The following is a 23438-nucleotide window of genomic DNA, read 5'->3' as shown; positions in this document are numbered from 1 at the left end:
CTGAGGCAGAGCTGAGGAGTTGTGACAGAGTTTGTACAGCCCATAATGCCTAAGCTAATTACTATGTGGCCCTTTCCCAAGAAAGTTCTTGCACAGCCCCTGATTTAGATGCTTGAAGAAATTCAGTTTTAAAAGAGTATAAAAATCGTGGCAACAGATTTTTAAGATTTTTTAAATGTGCCTTAGAGTTAAAAGAATTACTTCAAACTTGGCCTTTGCCTGTGACTTTTCTGTAAGAGGAGGGCCTTCCAAGAGTCTGACAGGCTTTGAGTACAGAACCCAAAGAAGGCATGACCAGGTATGGGCAACATCACGTTGTAAGACTGAGAGGAATAAAGTCAACATTGCAGCTTAACCCATAGGTTCTTGTTGAATAATTGCTCAAATTCTTGAACCCAATATAGGTTTTCCTTCATAGTCTTCATATTCCTTTGCTTGTAGACTACCTTTACATGAACCATGTACTTTAACTATATCCTAAAATATGCTTGTAACAAAACACAATAAATCCTGTCTTTAGCATGACTCTAAAGTCATTTAATTGCATAAAAAAATCACAATAACATCAGCTAGAACAATTTAAAAGCAAAACTTAGGTTTAAATTCATTAGAGATCTCCCACCCCAGGGAGCAAAATTACTTTTTAATAATTGGTCCCAGGGGAGGGGGCTATTTGAAGGAGAGCTGGATGAGTCAGGTTTAAAACAATACCACCCAGACCTTTTATTTAATATCAAGTAATTTAATCAAGACAGACAGGACTGCACTTGGCCCTTATTCACATTGATGTTTTTGTCCAGACATTTGCTGATGTGCAATGTAACTAAATCACATCTCTTCTTTGTTGTGATGTTTTGTTGAAATGGCTCCAGCAAAAGCAGGTTCAGCCTGGGAACTAAAGCTCTTCTTATTTTATGGCCATAAATATCCACATTGCACTGTCACTTCCTCCCTGGAAACTTCATCTCAACCAGTGTGTCCATCGATATTTAACAGCTTGTGATATTCCTGCCCAGCAGAATTGCACAGCAGTTGGTACCAAGCAAAGTCCCAGTCTCTGACAGTGTGATAGATTGCCTTCACAGTGCTGCTACTCCTGTGCTGGGACAGCATGCTGAGTGGCCCGGTTCATGGTGACTGACCTGGAAGAGAAGGAACAAAGGACATTTGAACTTCAGAACCCAGAAATCCACAGACAGAAACTCTTTTGAACGCTGATGATGTGAACTTTGATTTTCCTTATTTAAGCTAGATTTTCCAGTACTGGAAACCCATACCAAGTCAGTATCTTTTCTGGTTTGTGAAGACAGGCCAGGAGAAAATGTGACCTAAAAGGTGTTCGGTGAGGGTGAAGACAAAGATGATAGAGCTCCTCTGTCAGTTTGGCTGTGCTTTATGCAGCTTCTGTTGTGGGCTGCCTATTGAGAAGAATAGAACTTTCCAGGACCTGTTAGGTAGAAGAGGAGGAGAAGCTGGGATTGAAGATTTATGCTTAGGTATCAAACATGTATCCAACCATTCTTCACTTGTGTACCAGTTCATATGTACAAAATATACCTTTATTTTGCTTATTTATTTTATGTGGTGCTGCAGCTCAAACCCAGTGCCTCACACATGCTAGGCAAGCACTCTACCACTGAGCCATAGCCCCAGCCTGAGCATAATCCAAAAAAAAAAAAAAAAACAACTAGGTCTGGGAGCTGGGGTTGTAGTTCAGCTGTAAAGTGCTTGCCTAGCATGTGTGAGGCCCTGGGTTCGATCCTTAGCACCACATAAAATAAATAGATTGTGTTCAACTACAACTAAAAAAATAAATATTAAAAAAAACTAGGTTCTGAACCCAGGGCCTTGAGTATGTGTGCTTTACTACTGAGCTACAACCCCAGCACCATGTGGGCAAAATAAATCACACCAACAACAGTCAGCTGTTCTATAAAATTGAAGCTGCATTTGGCAACATTCCCAAACTTCAACCTTCATGGCACCTGGACTTTCTTTCATTTAAACATACTGCTCGTGTCACTGTGAGCAGTGGAGTGTGGGCTAACTCTGGATATGTTTGTGCTACTTCTGCCACCAGATTCTTGATTTTTTTAGATCCTTTGATCCTGGATGTGTATCCAATTTGACATTTTCTAATATGGTTAAACTGCTCATCAGCTTCTAATGATGCAAAGTTTGGAAAAAAATACTTTCAAGATTATTCAAAGCATGCAATAAAGACTAAGCCTTAAGGAAAAACTAATTCCATAAACACCATGAGGCCTTTCTATGGATCGTAAATATTCTCATAGTACAGATAACTTACATAAAGAGCCATCATGTCAAGTTTATTTGGTATAAATTAGTTTAATAAAAACCAATGTTCAGGTGGGCTGCTTTCTGGTTCAAGACAAGGTGGGGCAGAGCACTTTTCCTTATTCCTCCTACAAAGTGCAACTAAAAACTCAAAATATGGGCTGGGGTTGTGGCTCAGCAGTGGAGCGCTTGCCTAGCACATGTGAGGCCCAGGGTTTGATCGTCAGCATCACATAAAAATAAATAAATAAACACATAAATAAAGGTATTGTGTCCAACTACTTCTAAAAAATAAATATTTTTTAAAAACTCAAAATATGACAAAGAAGACTAGAGGGTTGAGAGATAAATGCAGACTGATTAGGAACCTTGGTAATTGAGGAACAACTTAATATGAGTTCCCTGGATTTTCTTTTTGCCTCCTTTATATCCTGGAGTGGGTGCTAACAAAGCCAGCAAGCCAGAAATGGACAAGTTTTTTCCAGTTCAGACAAGAAAGAAGCTACTAAATGTCAGGTGCCATGGTGCATACCCAGCAACTCAGGAAGTTAAGGCAAGAGAATCACAAGTTCAAGACCAACTTTAGCAAGAATTAAAATTTTAAAAAAGGACTTGGGATGTAGCTCAATGGTAAAGTGCCCCTGGAATCAATGCCCAACACACACACACACACACACACACACACACACACACACACACAGCAGAAGCCCCTAGAAAAGCTTGTTATCTGTAGCCAAAGGACAGGAAAAGGTTAGCTTACAAAGACAAAAACCAAGCACCACAGGAAAAAACACTACCTCCTGTTAGCAGAGGCCTGGTGGGCCTAATGGAAAGCCACAACTTTTGGACTGCTGCCCTGACCTGGAAGTAACTAGGTGGTACACCCCTTCCTCCACAAGTGTGCCGTCTGTGGAATTTTGCTAAAGTAGAAGATTTAAATAAGATTCAGAGATGCATAAGGTAATATCCCAATGTCCAAGATACAATGAAAAGAGTACTTGTCAAACTAAGAACCAGGAAAATTTCAACTTGAATAAGAAAAGAAAATGTGACTGGTAGATACTAACACTGAGGTGACACTGGTATTGAAATGATCCAAAAAAGTTTTAAACAAATATCATTAAAATGCTTAAACTAGGGCTGGGGATGTGGCTCAAGCGGTAGCGCGCTCGCCTGGCATGCGTGCGGCCCGGGTTCGATCCTCAGCACCACATACCAACAAAGATGTTGTGTCCGCCGAGAACTAAAAAATAAATATTAAAAAAAAATTCTCTCTCACTCTCTCTCCTCTCTCACTCTCTCTTTAAAAAAAATTTAAAAAAAAATGCTTAAACTAGCAATTACAAACACACTTGAAACAAAAGAAAATTATATTTTTACCAAATAGATATGTTTTTGAAAGAACCAAATAGAAATTTTAGAATTATAAATTACAACAACCAAAATTTGAAAGCCTTACTAAATGGACTCAATAGCAAAACAGATGGCAGAGTAAAGAAGTATTGAATCTGAAAACAGAACAACAGAAATTACCCAATCTGAACATCAGAAGATAGAATGAAAAACGATAAACAGAGTCCCAAGGGCTGATGGTATCACAGTAATGGATTTACTATTTATGTTAAAAGTTCTAGAAAGAGATTGGAGTTGAAAAAATACTTAAATAAATATGGTTGAAAATTTCCCAAAGATGATAAAAGACATAAACTTCCAGATTCAATAAGCTATGAGAACCCCAAACAGGAAAAACCCAAAGCAATCTACTCCAAGGCAACATAAACAAACATCAGAAAAACAGTCCAAGAAAAAAATCTCAACCACAACTAGAGAGAAATGACACATTATTTATGGCAACAATTTGAATGCCAGTGGATTTCATATCCCAAAACCTGGCAGTTCAGAGGAAGTGGCACAGTTTTTAAACAGTGAAAGAAAATAACCATCAAACCAGATTTCTATATCCCATGAAAATATCCTTCAGGAATTAAGATGAAATAAAAACATTCACAAATGAAGGAAAACTAAGAGAATTTGTTGAAAATACAAGTGCTACATAAGAACTGTTAAAGGGCTGGGTGCCATGGCACACACCTATAATCCCAGCAGCTTGAGAGGCTGAGACAGGAGGATCACAAGTTCAAAGCCAGCCTCAGCAACTTCAAGGCACTAAGCAACTGGGTGAGACCCTGTATCTAAATAAAATACAAAATAGGGCTGGGGATGTGGCCCAGTGGTCAAGTGCCCCTGAGTTCAATCCAGTTTAAAAAAAAAGAACTACTAAAGGAAGTAGGAGAAAATAAATGATAAAGGAGGTAAATTGAATCATCATAATCATCATATATGAAGAACAACAGAAAGAGTGAATAACTTAATAGACTATTCTCTTGAAATTTTAAAACTGATAGTTAAGGCAAACATTACAACATTGTATTTAGGTTCTCAATATATGTAGAAAAAATATTTTTAAAATTATAGGAGGGGAAAGATAAAGGAACTTCAGTGGAGATTGGTTTTTTATACTTCACTGGAGGCAGTAAAAAGTTGACATAAGTAGACTGTGATAAGTTACATATGTATAATCCAAAGGAACCACTAAAATAACATACAAAGAGATACACTAAAAAACACTACAGATAGATCAAAATGAAATTATATTAAAAAAAGTTTATGTAACACAGGAAGGCAGGAAAAGGGAAACAGGAACAAAAATGAGGAACAAAACATTTTTAAATGGCAGAATTTTTAAGCTCTACAATATCAATAATCATAAATTGTTTAAAACAGTTTGTCAGTTTGGATATTTCTTTCTGCAGTGCTGGGAATCAAACCCCAAGCCTACCAAGTGCTAGGCAAGCTTTCTACTACTGAACTACACCCTCAACCCCAGAATGTATTTAAAAACATGACCTAATCATATGCTGTCAATAAGAAATTCATTTTAAATATAATGGTATAGGTAGGTTGAAAGTAAAAGGATATATCAAACAAACATTAATCAAAAGAAAGGAAGAGTAGTTATATTAATATCAGAAAAAATCGATTTCAGGACAAAGAAAATTACCAGGGACAAAGGACATTACATAATGGTAAAGGGGTTAATCCACCAACACTACATAGCAATCCTAAATGTGTATGCACCAAACAACAGAGTTTCAAATTTCCCAGAGCAAAAACTTAAAGAACTGAAAAGAGAAATACACAAGTCCACATTTGTAGTTGAAAAATTTAATACCCCATCTCAATAATTGATAGAATCACTAGACAGAAAATCAACAAGGATATGAAAGTACTGAAAAATGCCATCAATCAACAGGATTCATGTGACATTTATTAAACATTTCCTCTATTAACAGTAGAATGTATCTTCTTTTTCTGTGTATATGGGGCATTCATAACATAGACCATATCCTGTTTCAAAAATCAAACCTGAACAACTTTAAAAGAGCTGAAATAATAATAGAATGTATTCTCTAACTATAATGAGATGAAACTAGAATAGCAGAAAGATAGCAAGAAATTCTTCAGACACTTGGAAACTGAAGAACACACTTATAAGTAATTCAAGGGAAGTTAATATACTGAATGAAAATGAAAATGCAGTGTATAAAGTTAGTGAGGCTGATAGGGAAAATTATAACACTAAATGCTTTCATTAGAAAAAGTATCAAATCAACTATCTCAGCAACTACCCCAAACTAGAAGTAGATTTTAAAAAACAAATTGGAAGTGAGATCATAATTATGAGAAGAAATTGAAAACAGAAAATAAAAAACAAAATTCTGGTACTTTGAACAGATTAAAAAATTGATAAACTTATATCAAGCCTGACCAAATAAAGAAAGAAGACACACATTACCAATATTAGCAATGAAATAGGGAAATATCACTACAGACCTCAAAGACATTAAAAGGATTTAGAAAAAGACTAAACTAAGAACAACTCTGCACCCAAAATTTGACAACTTAGATGAAATTGACTAATTCCTCAAAAACAAACTACTATAAGTCACCCAATAAGAAATAGATGATTTAAAAATCCTATAGCTACTAAAACATGGAATAAGTAATTAAATGACTCCCCCAAAAGAAATCTCTGGGCCTAGATAATTTTGATGGAAAAGTCTACCAAATGTTTAAAACAGAATTAATATTGATTTTGCACAATCGGTTCCATAAAATTATGAGGCCAGTATTATCCTGATACCAAAACAAGACAAAATACAAAAAAAGAAAATGTCTGACCAACAACTCTTATGAAAGTAGATGCCAAAAATCTTTAACAAAATATAAGCAAATCAAATTCAACAAGATATAAGAAGATTTAGATATCATGAGCAAATAGTTTATTTCAGGATACAAGGCTGGTTCAATGTTCAATAATTAATCCATGTAATCCACCGCATTAACAGGCTAATACAATTGCATGGTCACATGAGTTGATGCAGATAAAGCATTTGACAAAATTTAACATCTTTTCAAGATCAAAAAATTCAAAGCAAATAGGAATAAAAGGGAAATTCCTCAACTTGATAAAGGACATTTACATAAACCTACATCTGGCCTCATTCTTTATGCTGAGAGACTGAATGCTTTCCCCCTAAGATCAGGAACAAGGAAAAGATGTTTAATCTCTCCACTTTTACTTCACATAGTATTGAAAGTTCTAGCCCATGCACTAAGACAAGGAATTAGAAAGGAAGAAGTAAAATTGTCCCTATTTAGCAGATGATATGATTGTTATGTATAGAAAACTTAAGGAATGTAACAAAACTTTCCTACAACTAACAAGTGAGCTCAGCAAATTTTCAGGATATAAGATCAATATTTTAAAATCATTTTTATTTATACATACTACAAGTGAACACATTGAAACCCAAATTTTAAAATTCATACAATTTACAATAACTGAAAAAAATGAAATTCCTAGGTATAAATCTAATGGAACAGGTAAAGGACTAATATGCTGAAAACTGTAAAATACCAGTGAAAAAAGTCAAACAAAATCTTAATCAATAGTCATTTCATTCATGGATTGGAAAACAGCATAATAACAATTTCAATTCCCACATGGATCTATAGGTTTAACAAAATTCCTATCCAGTGCCCTCAGTGTTTATTATAGATACAGAGAAGCTAATTCTAAAATTTATATGGAAAGGGAAAGAAACTAGATGGTTAAAACCTTTTTGAAAGAGAATAAAATAGAAAATTCACTCTACCCAAAGTTAATCCACCAAATGTGGTATTGGTGGAGGGAGCTGCTTAAGAGTAATGGTAAAATAATCCTTGAAATACCAGCAATGTTGAAGTGCAAGCATTCCTTCAATGTGACTTTGAAACAAAATGCAAGAGGAAACAGTTTGCTAATGAAGAACTTTGTCCCCAAACAGCCAGGGAATCTACTTTAAATGGCAGAAATATTATAATTTCCAGATTTTCAGCCTGAAAAAAAAATAAGTGGCAGTGGGAGGGATGCCAGTTATATTTGCATTTGTCAATAATAGCTTCAGTCCTATTGAATTTGAAACAACTCTCAGGTCAAAATAAAGCAAGACAAAAAACAGACAAAATACATACCTGGGAAATATGGGATGAAACTAACAGAAGCCACTTGTGGAGACCTGGGCAGCCTTAGAGGATGGCTAAGGAGATTTAACGCTCCAGTCATCCCCACTCATCGTGGGAAAAATTCAGAGTAAAGCCTCAATCCACATGAGTCATTCAAGCTCCACAGTCTATCAGTGCCAAAAATTAAATGACCATTATATTTCCCCAATAGGTTAAAATACTAACATGCATCTTATTTTATGATACCCACCAAACAAAATTTTCCCAAAGTTTTGCACTCACTTGATAACAGATGAATGCATACCACACCAGTATTAATAAAACTGGGCATTAATTATGTATGATTTTATGTTTTTATGTATCAGTTGAAAAAAATAAAAATAAAACTGGGAAAGAGCTGAGCTTGCCTAGTTGACTTTTGTTTTTTCCTTTCATTGAGCTGCTCTGAGATATAGTATGAGTTGGCATATATGATCGCTTTTATGAGTAAACTCCAATAAAGGAACTGAGTCAGTATTTTATAATGTATATTCAGATGGGCCACCTGCAGATGTTCACCATCCACCATGTGGGGGTGGGAGGATTTGAGAGGACATGGGACTGGAAGTGACTGGAATTTCGACCTGCAATTCAGGCAGCAATTTGGTCCCCACAGGGTCTGGAGGTCAAATGAGTGCTGGAAGGTAGTCACTGGGGCTGCCCATGAGGACTTCCCCTCTGTCCACCAGCTTTAACATTCCCAGATTAGAATGGCTAGTCAGAGAAGAGAGTCTGTGGTTTAGCCAAAGTGTAGCAATCACTTCCAGTATCTTTCTGCAAAGAAAGGCATTCTGGTTATTCAACCCTTTCTATCCTTTCCTGCCCAGGGTCTAATGTAGCAAAATGGCCTCATGGCCAAGAGCAGATTTGTGAGGGAGCAAGATACTGGATCCTGTAAATGGGTCATCTCCCTAGCTTGTAGGATTGCTAGAGATTGCTACACCTAGTATAAAGACACAGATTTTTCCTGAACTTAAAACAATTTTTCTTCCTTTTTGACTACTGAAAAATAAGACTATTTAAAAGGCATTTTTTAGTGCCATATATTTTGTTATTCTTTGGGGTGGTGTTTATATTCCATCAACCATCGCCTTTTTGTAAAGTTATCTATTATTAACTACTGTTTTACATGTACATATTTTTTGGGTATTCTGTGATAATTTGACGCAAGTATACAGTATATACTGGTCAAATCAGGGGAGCTAACATTTCTATCTCCTCCTTTTTAAAATTCTTGCTCAGGGCTGGGGTTGTGGCTCAGTGGTAGAGCACTTGCCTAGCATGTATGAGGCACTAGGTTCAATCCTCAGCCCCACCTAAAAATAAATTTAAAGAAAGGTATTGTGTTCATCTACAACTTAAAAAAAGTCTTGCTCAACATGTAATACTTGTATATCCTTATGGAATATGGTGTAATATTTCAATACATGTACATATAAGGCACTAATCATTTGAGGGTAATTAATATTTCTATCTCATTGTAATTCCTAGCAGTAGTTGGGGGAAGGGTACAAACAGACAATGAAGTCTAATTTTTTTTATCATTTGCAGAACCTGAAAAATGTTTTCATTTTTACATCCATGTCAATGATACTCTTTATTACAACAAGAGACAGTGTCTACCATTATTGCTTCTAATATCTGTATATTTAATATACACCAGCCTTGAGCTAGTCTTAAGTCCTATTTTTAAAATATGTTTACTTTAGTATTTGTGGCTTACTGTTCCTGCAATCTCTCTGAGGCAGTAAAGAGCCCTTTTTGATGCAGTCTGCTCTCAGTCATGGGAAAAGTGACCTCAAAGCTCTGGGACATGCTTTCCTAATGTTCACCTTATCTGTCTGTTTGGAATGACGTCTTCAATTAGGCTTTCAGTTCCCTCCTGGGGCTTCTCAGAACTTTCCTCACTTTATTATCTTTACTAAAGTATCTATGGTCCCCACCCCAGATGTTCTCCCCAAGCCTTACAAATGTTCTGTGATGTTCTATGTCTGGGCAGAACCACATGATTCAGACCTTCACTGAGACTACTTTCTCTGCTTCCAGCCTGTGGGATACTATGACTGAAGGGTAATGATCTAACAACAGCACTCTCTGGAAGTATTCCCTCCACAGGTTTTTATTTCAGGTCAGACAGGGAGTTTTCTTTCTTTTCTTTTTCTTTTTTCCTTTTGTGGTGCTGGGGCTCAAACCCAGGACCTTGCTCCTTACTTATAGGAGCCAGAGACTACCCTACCTCTCCCAGGACCTTTAAACACTCCCTCCTTATGGCAATGCTTCACAGAAAGGGCTTCCATTCCATAAGCAAAAACTGGTTAGTTTTGGAAAGTGGCTCTACAGGAAGGTCCTTGTTGCCTGTGTCCATTTTAAGGAAGGGGGTTCTGCTGGCTTGGAACACAGTCATCATTGAAGTTGAATGTGGTGGTCCTTTTTCACAGCCTTTTAACCTCTGGATTTAAAAATATTCACCATCCACTGAAGCTCCAATTTATTCAGGATGGTCTTTAATATGAACAAGGCCAGCTGCAGAAAATGTCAGGGCCTGTTGCTGGCTTGGTGCCTGGGGACAAAGGCGGGGGGTGGCAAGCAAAGCTCAAGGATTCCAATTCTCATGAAGACATCACTGAGCTCTGTAACTTTTCTCCAATTGAAATAGCTTCCTGTTCAGCTCCCAAACAGTTCTTTACTACCCAGTGTTCTTGAACTTGGGCCAAGGCTGTTTCTTAGTCTCTACTGTTCATATTCTATACCCCACTTGAGTAGAAATGTTTCTTTCAGCAGAGCAAGTTTCTTCAGTTCCACTATGAAGCAAGAGGATGGCAAGCTAGGAGACCTCACAGAGGGAGAGAGAGGCGGGGGGGGGGTGCGGATTGAGAGAGCGAGTGAGCACTTCATTCATTTATTAGTCACCTTGTTGGGCTAGAATGTCAGATGCAAACGTTTAGATTCTTTTATTTCATTCTTTTCTGGGCTGTTCATGCTGAGAGCAGGCTGAGATAGAGGCATACTGGAGAATTTAAAACCAGCTGTTGTAAATGTTTTTTTTTTTTCTTTAAAAAAAACATCATTCCCAACTATTTATATATATTTGTGTTCATGGGAAAAATATCTGCTTAGACTAAGAAGAACCTCTTAGAAAACCCTCTGAAACCTTCCTCTAAAACTGCAAGGGACAAGGGATGTAGCTCAGTGGTACAGCCCTTGCCTAGCAACATGTGATGCCCTCAATTCACTCCCCAGTGACTCAGACAAACCCTGCAAATGGGCACTTCTGCTTCCTTCTGTCCCTGCCTCCGTGAGACCACAAAGTGGGCTTGCCAGAATACAGAGAAAATGTATGAAGGGTTAGAACTTATTTTAAACATTCACATTTCCCCAATGATAGTGTCCCCAAATGGTTGATGTACGAGTCAATTGTCAAAAGTCAATTGTAGATGATCAATAATCCACACCAACAGTACCAGAACAAGGCCATCTGAACAAAAACCTGGCTGAAATCTGATGCTGCGTGCAAGTGTGGTTTTATAAGGGAATGATAAAATTGTTGTGTCAAAATGTATCAGTCCTTCAAAATATCATAAAAAATGACACTCCCTAAATACATGTGAACTGCAGAAGGGCTAAGAAATTGATTTCATCTTGGAATCCTAGTTACCACAAACCCAAGGTACAAGGCAATCATTCATCATCTGAGGTGAACTGTGGGGGTCGGTGAAAACCAGGGTGCAAGCAGAAAGGATTTCCCACCCATCAGACTAGCCAAAGTGAAAAAAAAAAACCAGCTTGTTGGAAGTCCAGGAAACAGGCACTCCAAGAAACCACTGATGTGAATGAAATTTGGTGCAACTTGAAGAACTTTACCCCTCAAGTTGTAGAAAGTGTATACCTTTTGCTACCCTTCTATTATAGAAGTTTTTCTGACTGGTATTCTTACATGTATGCAAAGATAATATAAGGATTTTACTAAAAATGCAATGAAATATAGCAAAACACAGGAACAACCTAAATGTCCTACAGTATGGACTTAGGAACTAGGTAAATATGCTACAGTACATTCCTATGATGAAATATAATATGGTCACTAAAAAGGATATGACATGGGAAGATTTCTAAAGTATTAAGTGATAAAAAGTACAGGACAATAAATACAGTTCAATTCCACTTATATATTAAAAGGTAATATATTTTGCTTGAATTTGCATAAAACATTTTTAGAAATATATCACAAGAAATGTAGTGATTTCTTCTAGGAAATGAGACTGGCAGATATTTTGTACCCTTTGACACTGTTGAACTCTCTTTTTACCTCCTGTTTACATGGTTTCTACAAATTTTAAAGATAATGATTTAAAAACAAAGAACACCCAATTTTAATCTTCTGGCTGTGTGTTATCCTTGACAATTTACCTAACCTCTCTGAGCTTGCTTCACTATCCATAAAAGGGGTTACAACATACTTCATAGAGCTGAGATGAGGCTTGAAACCATATGTATTAAGCATGTAATACAATGCATAAAATAGGCACTCAATAAAATGTCACCTCCCCTTAGCACCAAAAAGCCTTGGAAATGTCTTTCAATCTCTTTTTGTTTTCCTGTTCTGGGAATGGAGCTCAGGGTCTTGAGCATGCTAGGCAAGCACTCCACCACAGAGCCACAACCTCAGCCTCCAATCTCTTCTTACACTTAATCAAGTATTAACTAGGAGATCCTGGCCCTATAGCCTGGCTCCCTGCATCCTAATATAAAAACTGATATTGTAGCTGGGCGAGGTGGCCCACGACTGTAATCCCAGTGGCTCAGGAGGCTGAGGCAGGAGGATCATGAGTTCAAAGTCAGCCTCAGCAACTCAGTGAGGCCCTAAGCAACTCAGTGAGACCCTGTCTCTCAATAAAATACAAAATAGGGCTGGAAATATCACTCAGTGGCTGAGTGACCCTGAGTTCAATCCCCAGTACCCTCCCCCCCAAAAAACTGATATCATATGAACCAAGAAATGACTTTGCACACACTCCTCATTTTGCAGGATCAGCCTCCTCCCCTGCCTCACTCACCAGACTTGAATCTTCAACTTTTCCTAAGCACCAAATCCACCATCAACTGAGGGATCCTGCCAGGGAAGGTGGGCCCATGCAGGAGCTCTAAGAAGGTCTGGATCAGTGGAGCTCCCAGGGGGCAAAAATGACTTGGACTTGGATGTGCTTTAGAAAACTAGTCTCACCCTACTGCAGCAGTGCCACTCAGATACCTATCAATGTACACACACCCCCATAACCATCACCACCATCATCATCCTTTCAGCCCTCTAACTTGAGCACAGCACCCAGGTTGATTTGCCACTGAGAGTCTCAGCAAATTTTGTTGAATGAGAAATTCTATATAGGAAAAATGTTTTTCTAAAATTTTTTAGTAGTTAATAGACCTCTATTTTATTTATTTATATGTGGTGCTGAGAATTGAACCCAGTGCCTCACACATGCCAGGCAAGTGCACTACCACTGAGCCCCAGCCCCAGCTGAGGAAAAATGTTTTTAAAATGCTTGTTCTTTAACAGAGTTTAAGCCATGGGTTGTCTTTTCAGTGACATTTATGTATATGCTTACATAGAATGTTTGTGGCTTGGTCCCCTGATTAAAATGCAATAACTTTCAGATGGATTGTTAGGGATTTGGTGGTGGCTGGTCGTTTCTTTTTGTTTGAATAATTGCCTTAGAAATAAAGCTTCCCAGCCAGGTGCAGTAGTGCATGCTTGTAATCCCAGCAGCTTGGGAGGTTGAAGCAGGAGGATCTTGAGTTCAAAGCCAGCCTCAGCAAAAGCTAGACCCTAAGCAATACACACACACACACACACACACACACACACACACACACAGAGACACACATATTGTCAAGAACAAAGAGCAAGGTGTTCTAAATGCCTGTAGGGTGTTGTGGCTGGAGCCTCGGTGGTATAGCATGTACTTAACGTAGCAAAGTTCCAACTCCAGAACCAATAAAATAAAATGTTTATAGGAATGAAATCTTGGGTCCCACCAAGGATAGAGGTCAAAGGCAGACATGCCGAAAAGGACAGGATAAAAGATCAGTCTGTTTACAACAGTAGTGCCCAATGTATGTACAATCATGGACTCTTAGATGAGAAACTACAAACAACTACATATTTGACAGCATATGAAAGGGTGATAAACAGACCCATGTGTAATTTACCTTTTCAAAATAATACCCCACATTTCTGGGGTACTTCACAGCTTCAAGATCTTTTATATAGATCACCATGGCAGACAGTTTGCCGCTCAGCAACAGTCTGATTCCCCATTCTGATTTTGCTCTAGTACAAGCAGCTGGGCCCAGGGGGATGAATCATTGACCGATCAAGCCAGTGGTTTTCAGATTTGGCTGTACAATAGAATCACCTGGGGAACTTTGACAACATCCCAATGTCTCAGTCTGGGGAACTCACAGAAAAACAATTAAATTAGAATCTCCTGAACTGGGAATATAGCTCAGTGGAAGAGACCTGCTTAGCATGTGTGAGGCCCTGGGTTCCACTCCCAGCACAAAACATAAAGGAGAACAAAAAATTTCCTGGGGTGGAGCTCAGGTGCTGGAATTTTTAAAAAGAAGTCCGTTGGGCTGCAGTTGTGGTTCAGCGGTAGTGCACCTGTCTGGCATGTGTGAAGCACTGGGTTTGATTCTCAGCATCACATATAAATAAATAAAATAAAGGTCTATCAACAATTTTAAAAAATTTAAAAAAGAAGTCCCTTAACCATGGCTTTATTTTCTGAGGTTTGTTGCCCACAGTCCCAAGATATTATAGAAAATCCTGGAAATAATTAGTAAGTTTGCTGTTTTGATAATGAAATGTCACACAGTCCTGCTCAATCCTGTCCAAGACATAAATCATCGCTTCATCCAGCATGCACACACTGTATATACTACCTGCCTGATGACAGTTGAGAAAGACTATATTCATAGAACTTATGATATATTGTTGTAATTGCTCTATTTTATTAATAACTATTGTTGTTTATCTCTCATTGTGCCTAATTTAGAAATTAAACTTTATCATAGGTATGTGTAGAGAAAAACTATAGAATATATAGGGTTTGGCACTATGGGAGGTTTCAAACATCCTTTGAGGGGTGACTTACAACATATCTCCCAAAGATAAGGAGAGGGGGCTACTGTAATTTCAGTCAGGGCTGAGGACTGCTAATCTAAATCAGCCAAAATGCTCTCATTCCCTTTTGCCAATTATTGGTCTGGGGCAGACTATGTGATCCAATTCTGGCCAAGAGGGAAGCTGGTGAGGATAAGAGGTTCTGCGAAAGGTTTTTATAACCAGATTAAATGAATGAGCATTGCATGAGGGAATACCTCTCCACCTGATAACCAGCTTTTTTCCTTTCTGCACTTTACAAACCTTGGGTTATTTGGGTGAGGATGTGATACTTGGCACTGTGGCTACTATTTTGTTACAATGAGAACATAAGCTAAGAAAATGTACAATATGGGAAGAGCTTGGGTTCTTGGTGACTTGGTTCTGGATGCTTCAGTCCTCACTTAGCTATGAGAAAAGTTGATCTATTCCTTCCCTACTAAATTTTGGTTATTAGGTCTGGACCACCCAGCAGATCCTTGGGTTAACTCACATGCAGCCTCTCTTCACTGCTGCACCAAGTGCCTGATGGAGAGGGTAGCTATAGAGCCATCAGCTTTTCTGTGGAGGTGCTGTTGGCAGCTCAGGGATATTTTATTTGCTCACGGTTGTGACATATTAGTAATAAAGTCAAGGGTATTTAGCATCCCAAACTAGCCTATAAGCCCAGGTGGGGTGCCAGGTTTGCTGCCAGGGGTAAGTTCCACCCTGGGGTAAGTCACACATTATCCCAGTGTGACTTCTCGGAAATTACTTCTCTGAGTCCTCATCTGTGAAACCGTTATAAATAACCATATATGTACAGTGCATAACACAATGAAGGGTACACAGCCCTTTTTATAAAAATTCATTCCCTTCTTTTTCCTTCCCTTCCCTAGAGTATGAAAAACTTTTAAAAACTCCATTAATGGATCTGTAACACTTTTCCTAGGAAGGAATACAACCTTTTTAACACTTCCCCTGGTTGGTAGTAAGTGCCCAATGTTGGAGGAAGGGCTCAGTCACCAACACCTGGAAGAGCCTAAAGTTCCCACCCATATGTTCCTGCAGCCCCATAAAAAGGAAGCCTCACTGGCCTTCTAAACAGCAGCATGGACACCTTATCTCATAGTTAGTGTCACCTGCATAAGACTTGCACTTCCTTAGAGGGGAAAATCTATGTTCTCTACCCTGCTCTCCATTTTCTTCATTTCCTCACCCCAGCTGGCATTCAATAAATGTTAGTAAAAATGTTGGTGGGGGAGCGAAAGTTTCTGGGAGATTGTCATGTCTTAAAACCATAAAATGCCACAGCAGTAGCCTGGGGGAGGAGTTCCCTGAGGCCTGTGAAGGATGATTAGGGACCATTTTGTTCCAAGTGTAAATACAGACCTAGCAGATGAAAGGATGTTTTTGTTAAGATGTGACAAGTCACCCTATGCCTTACCTTCCTTGGCTCTGGAAATCAGGAAAGAACACAGACTTCCTAGCAATTACAGAAACTCACCAGCAAAACCTCTTGATTAGCCTCTTTCCAAAATCACTCTATAACCTTAGCTCTATTAACAACAGCAAACTCCCATCTTCATTAACATCTTCAACCTTTGCCCCTGCTCCAGCATCATCCCAGGGGAATACTGAATTACACTATAAAATAATGAATGGAAACTTTAGTCACTTCCGTCCACCCAGCATTGCTTTTCCTCCTCTAGTCTGCACAGTGCACAAGGTGGCACTCTTCCAATTCACACAAAGTTTGGGAAAATACATTCCCATGCCACTAACTTGACTCCCATCATCAATATCGTGCAGAATAAATTCTTCCCTCGGCCCAGTGTTACACACCATATGTTGACCCCAACACTGAACACATTCTGAGATAATTCAGGGCCCACTTTAACATCTTCAGACATACACTTTTACAGAGAAAGAACAAAAAAAAGAGGGGATGACTTTTTACAAGCTGCTACTGCCGATCTAAGGTCCCATCTCTCAAACGGATGGGGTGGAGTGGGGGAAACACAGTCCTGAAGTCTTGTCGGTACTAGAGGAAGCTGACCAGGCATTCTTTGTGACCTGATACAAACGGGATATGGCCAAATATCCTGCAAACACTAGCGACTGGGAAGGGAGTGGGTAATGGGGAGGGGGAGGGGCACACATGAGCCAAGAGAAAGCAGTTTATTCTATTCCATTATACCAAGGCCTGAGACACACAAATCTGCAAAAACTGTTGCAAGACCCGCCGGACTGTGCTTTGCATGCTTGGTACTCAGGAGGAAAGCCCTGGAACCTGAGCATAAGAGAGAAAGAGAAGAAATATTAAACAATGATTTGGGTTAGGTAGGGTTATGAAGTCAATACTGGTCCACCAAAACTGGCTTTTGGCTTTATTTGTGCCAACAAACATTTCAAGGCAAAAAGTTGCCCCACATGACAAGTTGGCATTGAGATAACTTCAAAACCATCCACCTCAAAGGATTCCCTTAATCCTAATAGTCTAGGTATTAATTCCCGACCTCATGTTCCATTACACTACTTCAGACTTTCTCTACTGTCCTCAGACCTCAGATACCTCCTACTTCATAAAGTGGACTGGGAATGCAGAAAACTGGGTTCTGCCTCAGCAACACTGAAACATTCTCTTAACTCGGGGTCCTCCTCTGTGAAGGTGGGTGGCTCATAAGCTGGAGAACCGATACAATCTCCTAAATGCTACAAGCAGAAATTTCCTATCCCTTTGGCCCTGATCTGATAGCATGGTATTCAGGATAGCACCATCTCCTAGTGCCCTCTTCCCTCTCCTCTCCTGCAGGCCTGACGCAGGCTCTCCGAAGACCCTTTCTAGAACCCTACCCTGCCCAGAGCCACCTTACCCGGATCCGCTCCGGGGGCGAGGGTGGGGGCTACGTAGCCCCGACAGCCTCAGTCTCCAGTGGGGTTTCCTCTTCCCCGGGTGACTCCGCGTCACCCTCCTCTCCGCTGCTAGGGTAGGCCAGCAGACGCATGGCTGGAGCACAGGCGGCCTCCACTTGGCGCACCTGTTCTCGGCTCAGGCGCTCGCGCCAGGCGTGCACTGCCTCACGAGCATCGCGTGCCGACAGGTGGAAGGGCCGATCGGTGCCATAAGCCGCTCCCCGAGTCATGTTGAGCGCAAAAGCCTCAAGCGCGGCTATCGCGCGCAGCCCGGCAAAGCGCAACAGGCGGCGTAACTGGGTGCGAGGCTGCCTAACCAGGTCCTCATAGCGCAGCCTCAGGTAGCGCCGCCTTAGCCAGGATGGAGCACCGCGTGCAAAAAGCAGGTCGCGCAGCCAGGCCTCGCAGATCACCTCAAGAGCACCAGTCAGGAAGAAATCTGCACGCGGCGCGGCGGGCAGCGCGCGGGACTGACCCCCCGGACGAGCGCCCACGCCGTGCGCTAGCAGCACGCGGTGAAAATGGTCGCCTTTCTGGCGGGTGCGCAACACCTGGATGCTCTCGCGCAGCAGTCCCTGCCTGGACTTGAGACGTGAGTTGTGCACAGCCCGAGGGTCGCGGAAAAGTTGCACCACTTTCAAGTTGAGACCTGGGTCACGCAACAGGGGCACCAGCACACCCAGGTCCAGCAGACGCACGTCCTTGATGACCACCACTGGATACTTGCGGCACTCGGCCTCCAGGGCGCGTAGTGCCACGGGTGGGCAGCTGCGTTCACAGGCGGAGTCCTCCACGAGGCCGACCTCGGCTCGGGTTCGGGTCGCTCCGGGGCACAGCGGAGGCGAGCAAATGACCTTGTTGGTCCGCCAGCGGAAGAGGGCGGCTGTAGTGAGATTGGCTGTGTCCGTGGCTCTTGCGGCGGGGTCCCCAGGAGGTGCATACAGCTGCAGCACTGAGAAGTCACAACGGAAGAGCGAGCGCAGCATGTCTCGAAGAGCACCCTGCAGGCTTTCAGCGTCACCCGGATAGAGAGCCTGCCACAAATGCCACATGGGCTCATACAAGTAGAAAACGTCCGGGTGTTGGTTAAAGAGCTCTCCCAGGAAGGACGAGCCTGTTCGCCAGGTGGCGTGCACGTAGATGTGTTGTTTCTCCTGGGCCACTGTCTCCCCGACGGAGCTGAGGTTGCCTGGGGTCTTGGGGAACTGGTCTGCGCCCCCTTCTGCGGCAGATTGTGCCTCAGCGCTTTGCTCACGTTCGCCAGCCGCCGCTGCCTCCAGACTCCATACTCCCAGGCTGCGCTGCAGGCCGGGGCAGTGCCCGACGCCCTTATCCTGGTCGCGACCGCCGTCCAGTACCGAGGGGATGAGCAGCAGCACCAGCGTGTACAGCACCAACAGCAGCGCGAACTTGCAGTGTTCTCGGCGTCGCCGCCGGCGGCCTTTCATCTTTTAGCGACCCCCAACCCCACCTCCAGAGCGGGTCAGAAGCAGGTTCTCGCACCTTCTTTGAAATCCCGTCCGGAGTCCGCTCCTCTGGTCTCTCCCCGTCTCTGTGCACCGGGAGGAGCAGAGCAGCCAGGCGGTACATCCACAAGGGGAAACTTGGGAGGCGGTGGTGCTAGTGACGGCGCCCCTGTCCTCTCAGCACAGCCTCTGGAGAGCCGCCTATTGGCCGGCTTGGCAACCGCCCGCCCCGCCTTTAACCTCCACAGCTTCTCCCCGCCTTTCTACCCTACAGTTTGCCCATTGCTCTGCCAGATCTGGGCGGGGCTGCAGCCGGGTGGGGACGCCGGCTGGGGCTCACTGAGCCAAGCCCGACCTTTCCCTAAACCTTCTGTAATGAGGTCAAGTCTTAAGGAATTGACTGCAGTCAAGGGAGGGGCTTGTGTGTACAGAAAGTGACAAGTGACGGGACATGGATCCCACCCGCAGAACTCCTCTCGCCTTCAGTTTTATATCCCCAGCCTGGCCCTCTGTGTCCTAGGCCACTCGCCACAATAAAATAAAGATAGGTGGCTGCACATTGCATGGTGGTCCAAGGGATTTGGAGGCACTACTGCACTCATACAGCACATTTAATGATTAAGATCTAGGCTTCGTGAAATTCTAAATGTTGTGTTCCGTAGGATTTTGCCAGTCGAGCTCCCTGCATATTTAACAGACACTCCAAGGCTCAGTTTACTCAATTGTAAAATGTTATTAATTTTTAGTGCCCACACAATTCCTGGGGTTGTGAGATGTAGGGTTGCTGCCACATTATATCACAAATATAAGCAAGGGACATTTAAAGAATGAGAGTGTTAGAATGGTGAACTTTCCCAAGAGATGGTGTTTAAAAGAACGCATAAGGAGTGAAACATACCAAAGGATACATGAAAAAAAAAATGACAGGAAATCCAAAAGGAAGATTAAACTTAGAGTTACTAAAATTCAAAAGAGAATCAAAAAGGCTAAATTTTGTTCTTTTGTAGTGGGATAATCAACAAGGAAAGGAGAGCTTTCTCCCATCTCCTTGGGTGGTGTTGAAAGGTTAGGAGATAAGAGAAATCAAATCTATTCATCTCCACCAGGGGAAGTAGTTCAAATTGGAAAAGTAACATCTCCAAAGATCTGTTTTTCTCTTTTCTTTTCTTTTTATATGGTGGAAGTCACTCCACCTCTAAAACAACTGGCTCAATTGGGAATGTAGCTCAGTGGTAGAACACTTGCCTAGCATGCACAAAGGCCCTGGGTTCCACAAAACATACACACACACAGAAAATTGGCTCAAGCACTTTGATTTCTGTCCACAGTTCTCTCCCCTTTCCAGCCACTTGTTCAGAATGCTATCCACCAGTCTCACTGAGTACTTACTCCCCACAGTTTCTTTTCTGCAAACTCACCTAAGAGGTGGCAGATTTATGTGAAATGTATAGCTTTTAGAAGAAAATATTTCTGCCCTGAGGTTAGGCAAATCATTCTTAGATATGACATCAAAGGTGCTATCCATAAAGGTAAAAATGATAAATTGGACTTCATGGAAATTAAAAGCCTTTGCTCTGTAAAAGATGCTTTTAAGAGGATGAACATGCAAGATATATGCTAGTAGAAAACTACTTATAAATAACAAATATGATCTTATAGTCAGCTATTTTTGTAGCTGTAACCAAAAGACCTGACAAGAACAATCTTAGGGAGAAAAAGTTTATTTGGGAGCTCATGCTTTCAGAGGTCTCAAGGCCAACTCCAATACTCTGGGCCTGAGGTAAGGCAGAGCATCATAGCAGAAAGGCATGAAGAGGAAAGCAACTTGGATATGGCAATCAGGAAACAGAACATCACTCACCAGATACAAAATATAATCTCCAAAGGCATACCTCCAGTGACCCACCTCCTCCAGCCACATTCTACCTGCCTACGATTACAACCCAGCTAGAGCACCAGTCAATCAATCCACTGATTAGGTTATAACTCTCATACTCTATCCATTTTACCTCTGAAAATCCTTCATTGTCTCACACATGAGCTTTTGGGAGACATCTTACATCTAAACCATAACATCTGACAAAGGACTTGTGCCTAGAACAAAGAATTCTTAAAACAATGAGGAAATGGACAACTCAGTATAAAAACGGGTAAGCAATTTGAACAATTCTGCACCAAACATAGGCTGATGCCTATAAAGACATGAACTTGGGCTGGGGATGTGGCTCAAGTGATAGCGTGCTCACCTGGCATGCGTGCGGCCCAGGTTCGATTCTCAGCACCACATACAAACAAAGACGTTGTGTCTGTTGAAAAATAAAAAATAAATAAATATTAAAAAATTCTCTCTCTTTAAAAAAAAGAAAAAAAAGTATTAATTAAAAAAAAAGAGGGCTGGGGATGTGGCTCAAGCGGTAGCGCGCTGGCCTGGCATGCGTGCGACCCGGGTTCGATCCTCAGCACCACATACCAACAAAGATGTTGTGCCCGCCGAAAACTAAAAATAAATAAATAAATATTAAAAAATTCTCTCTCTCTCTCTCTCTCTCTCTCTCTCTCTCTCTCTCTCTCCCCTCTCTCACTCTCTCTTAAAAAAATACATGAACATCTAGCTCTATACCAACAGTTAAATGCAAACTGAAGCCACGATAAAATACCACTAACAGACCTTTTAAAATAGCTGACAGAAACTGACAATACCAACTGCTGACAAGGTGGTTGAACAACTGGAACACTCATGCATTGCTGGTTCAGCAATTTGGCAGTTTCTTGTAAAATTAAAAATACCCTTACAGAATGACCCATCAATTCCATGCCTACACTTTTACCCCAAAGAAACAAAACTCGTGTTCACATATAATCCAATATGCAAATGTTCATAGATGTGTCAGTCATGATTGCTATAAAGTGGGAGCAACTTGAATGGGATTCCACTGGTGAATGAAAAAAACAAACTGTAGTGATCAGTACAATGAAATACTACCCAGTAATAAACAGAAATTCACTATTCATATACACAGCCACATAAATGAATCACAAATGCATTACTCTGTGTGAAAGAAGCCAGGTTCAAAGTCTGTAAGATTCAATTTATATATGGAGTATTTATATAAATGGGGTAGAGAGGAAGAGCAGGAGAAGAAGATTACCTCTAGATAGGGAAGAGAGGTGGGAGGGAAAGGGAGGGAGAAGGAGAATTACATGGAACATGGAAGGAGACCCTCATCGTTATACAGAATGCATGTATGACTATGTTAGGAAAAGAAAAAAAAAGAAGTGTGTCACATTAGTTTGGGTAGAGAGAAGTGATGGGAGGGGAGGGGAGGGAAAGAGGGGAAAGGAAGGACAGCAGAATAAAATAGACTTTATTATTGCTGTGTGTATATATGTGACTGCATGACCAATGTGATTCTTCAACCTGTATACTCAGAAAAATGAGAAATTATACCCCATCTGATTCAAATGTATGATATGTCAAGATCATTGTACTGTCATGTGTAACTAATTAAAACAAAAAATAAAATAAAAAATGTAAATTTTATTGTAGGTAAATTTAAAAACCAAATTTTAACAACTCAGGTGGTCTGGTTTCTGTTTTAATCCAATCACCAAATTGTCCTGAGTTTCTGAGATCAAATGGATGAAAATGGGCACAGGGTTTGCCTGAATCCCATGTTTAAGCTCTGTGAGTTCAGCCTTGGTATAGATTGAGATCTCTGGAAAGCAGGCTCTGAGAAGGAGATTAGCACACAGATTTATTGGGGTGAGCCCTTGAAATCATCCCTTTGAAGGGAAAGGATGAGAAGGATGCAGAATTGGGCACAGAGAAAAACTGGGTAGCAACTCAAGTTCAACATCTCGCTTAGTCTACCACATGGTAATCATTGAAGATGAGGTGACTATTTGGAGGTGTCCCAAGTCAAGGGGAGAGGGCCAGGCTCAATGTCATTTAGTTATGAAATGCAGGCTGACTCCTAGAAGGATGTGACTTTGGGTGAGGCAGCTCTTTT

General features: G+C 41.0%; 1 protein-coding gene across 2 annotated transcripts; it reads right to left on the bottom strand.

Annotated features, from left to right (window-relative positions):
* Positions 1–438: 438 nt before the first annotated feature.
* Positions 439–19631, bottom strand: CHST7 (carbohydrate sulfotransferase 7). Of its 2 annotated transcripts, none has more exons than XM_081277315.1 (2): positions 17923–19630; positions 439–1142 (listed from the first exon to the last, which is right to left on the bottom strand). In XM_081277315.1, exon 1 carries the CDS (start codon positions 19408–19410, stop codon positions 17953–17955), a length of 1458 nt encoding a protein of 485 aa, XP_081133441.1. In that variant the 5' UTR covers positions 19411–19630; the 3' UTR covers positions 439–1142; positions 17923–17952. The 2 variants fall into 2 exon arrangements, with proteins under 2 accessions (XP_081133441.1, XP_081133442.1); XM_081277316.1 differs by lacking the exon at positions 439–1142 and adding an exon at positions 10802–17339 and having other exon boundaries at positions 17923–19631.
* Between the last annotated feature and the right edge of the window lie 3807 nt (positions 19632–23438).

The sequence above is a fragment of the Spermophilus citellus genome (assembly GCF_964194105.1).
Source record: "Spermophilus citellus genome assembly, chromosome: X".
Classification (NCBI taxonomy): Eukaryota; Metazoa; Chordata; class Mammalia; order Rodentia; family Sciuridae; genus Spermophilus; species Spermophilus citellus.
The sequence above is the reverse complement of the archived record's forward strand: the minus strand, read 5'-3'. Positions and strand labels throughout refer to the sequence as shown.

Excerpts from the sequence above, each read along its gene's own strand:
- CHST7 (XM_081277316.1), bottom strand. The coding sequence starts at position 19,410 with ATGAAAGGCCGCCGGCGGCGACGCCGAGAACACTGCAAGTTCGCGCTG.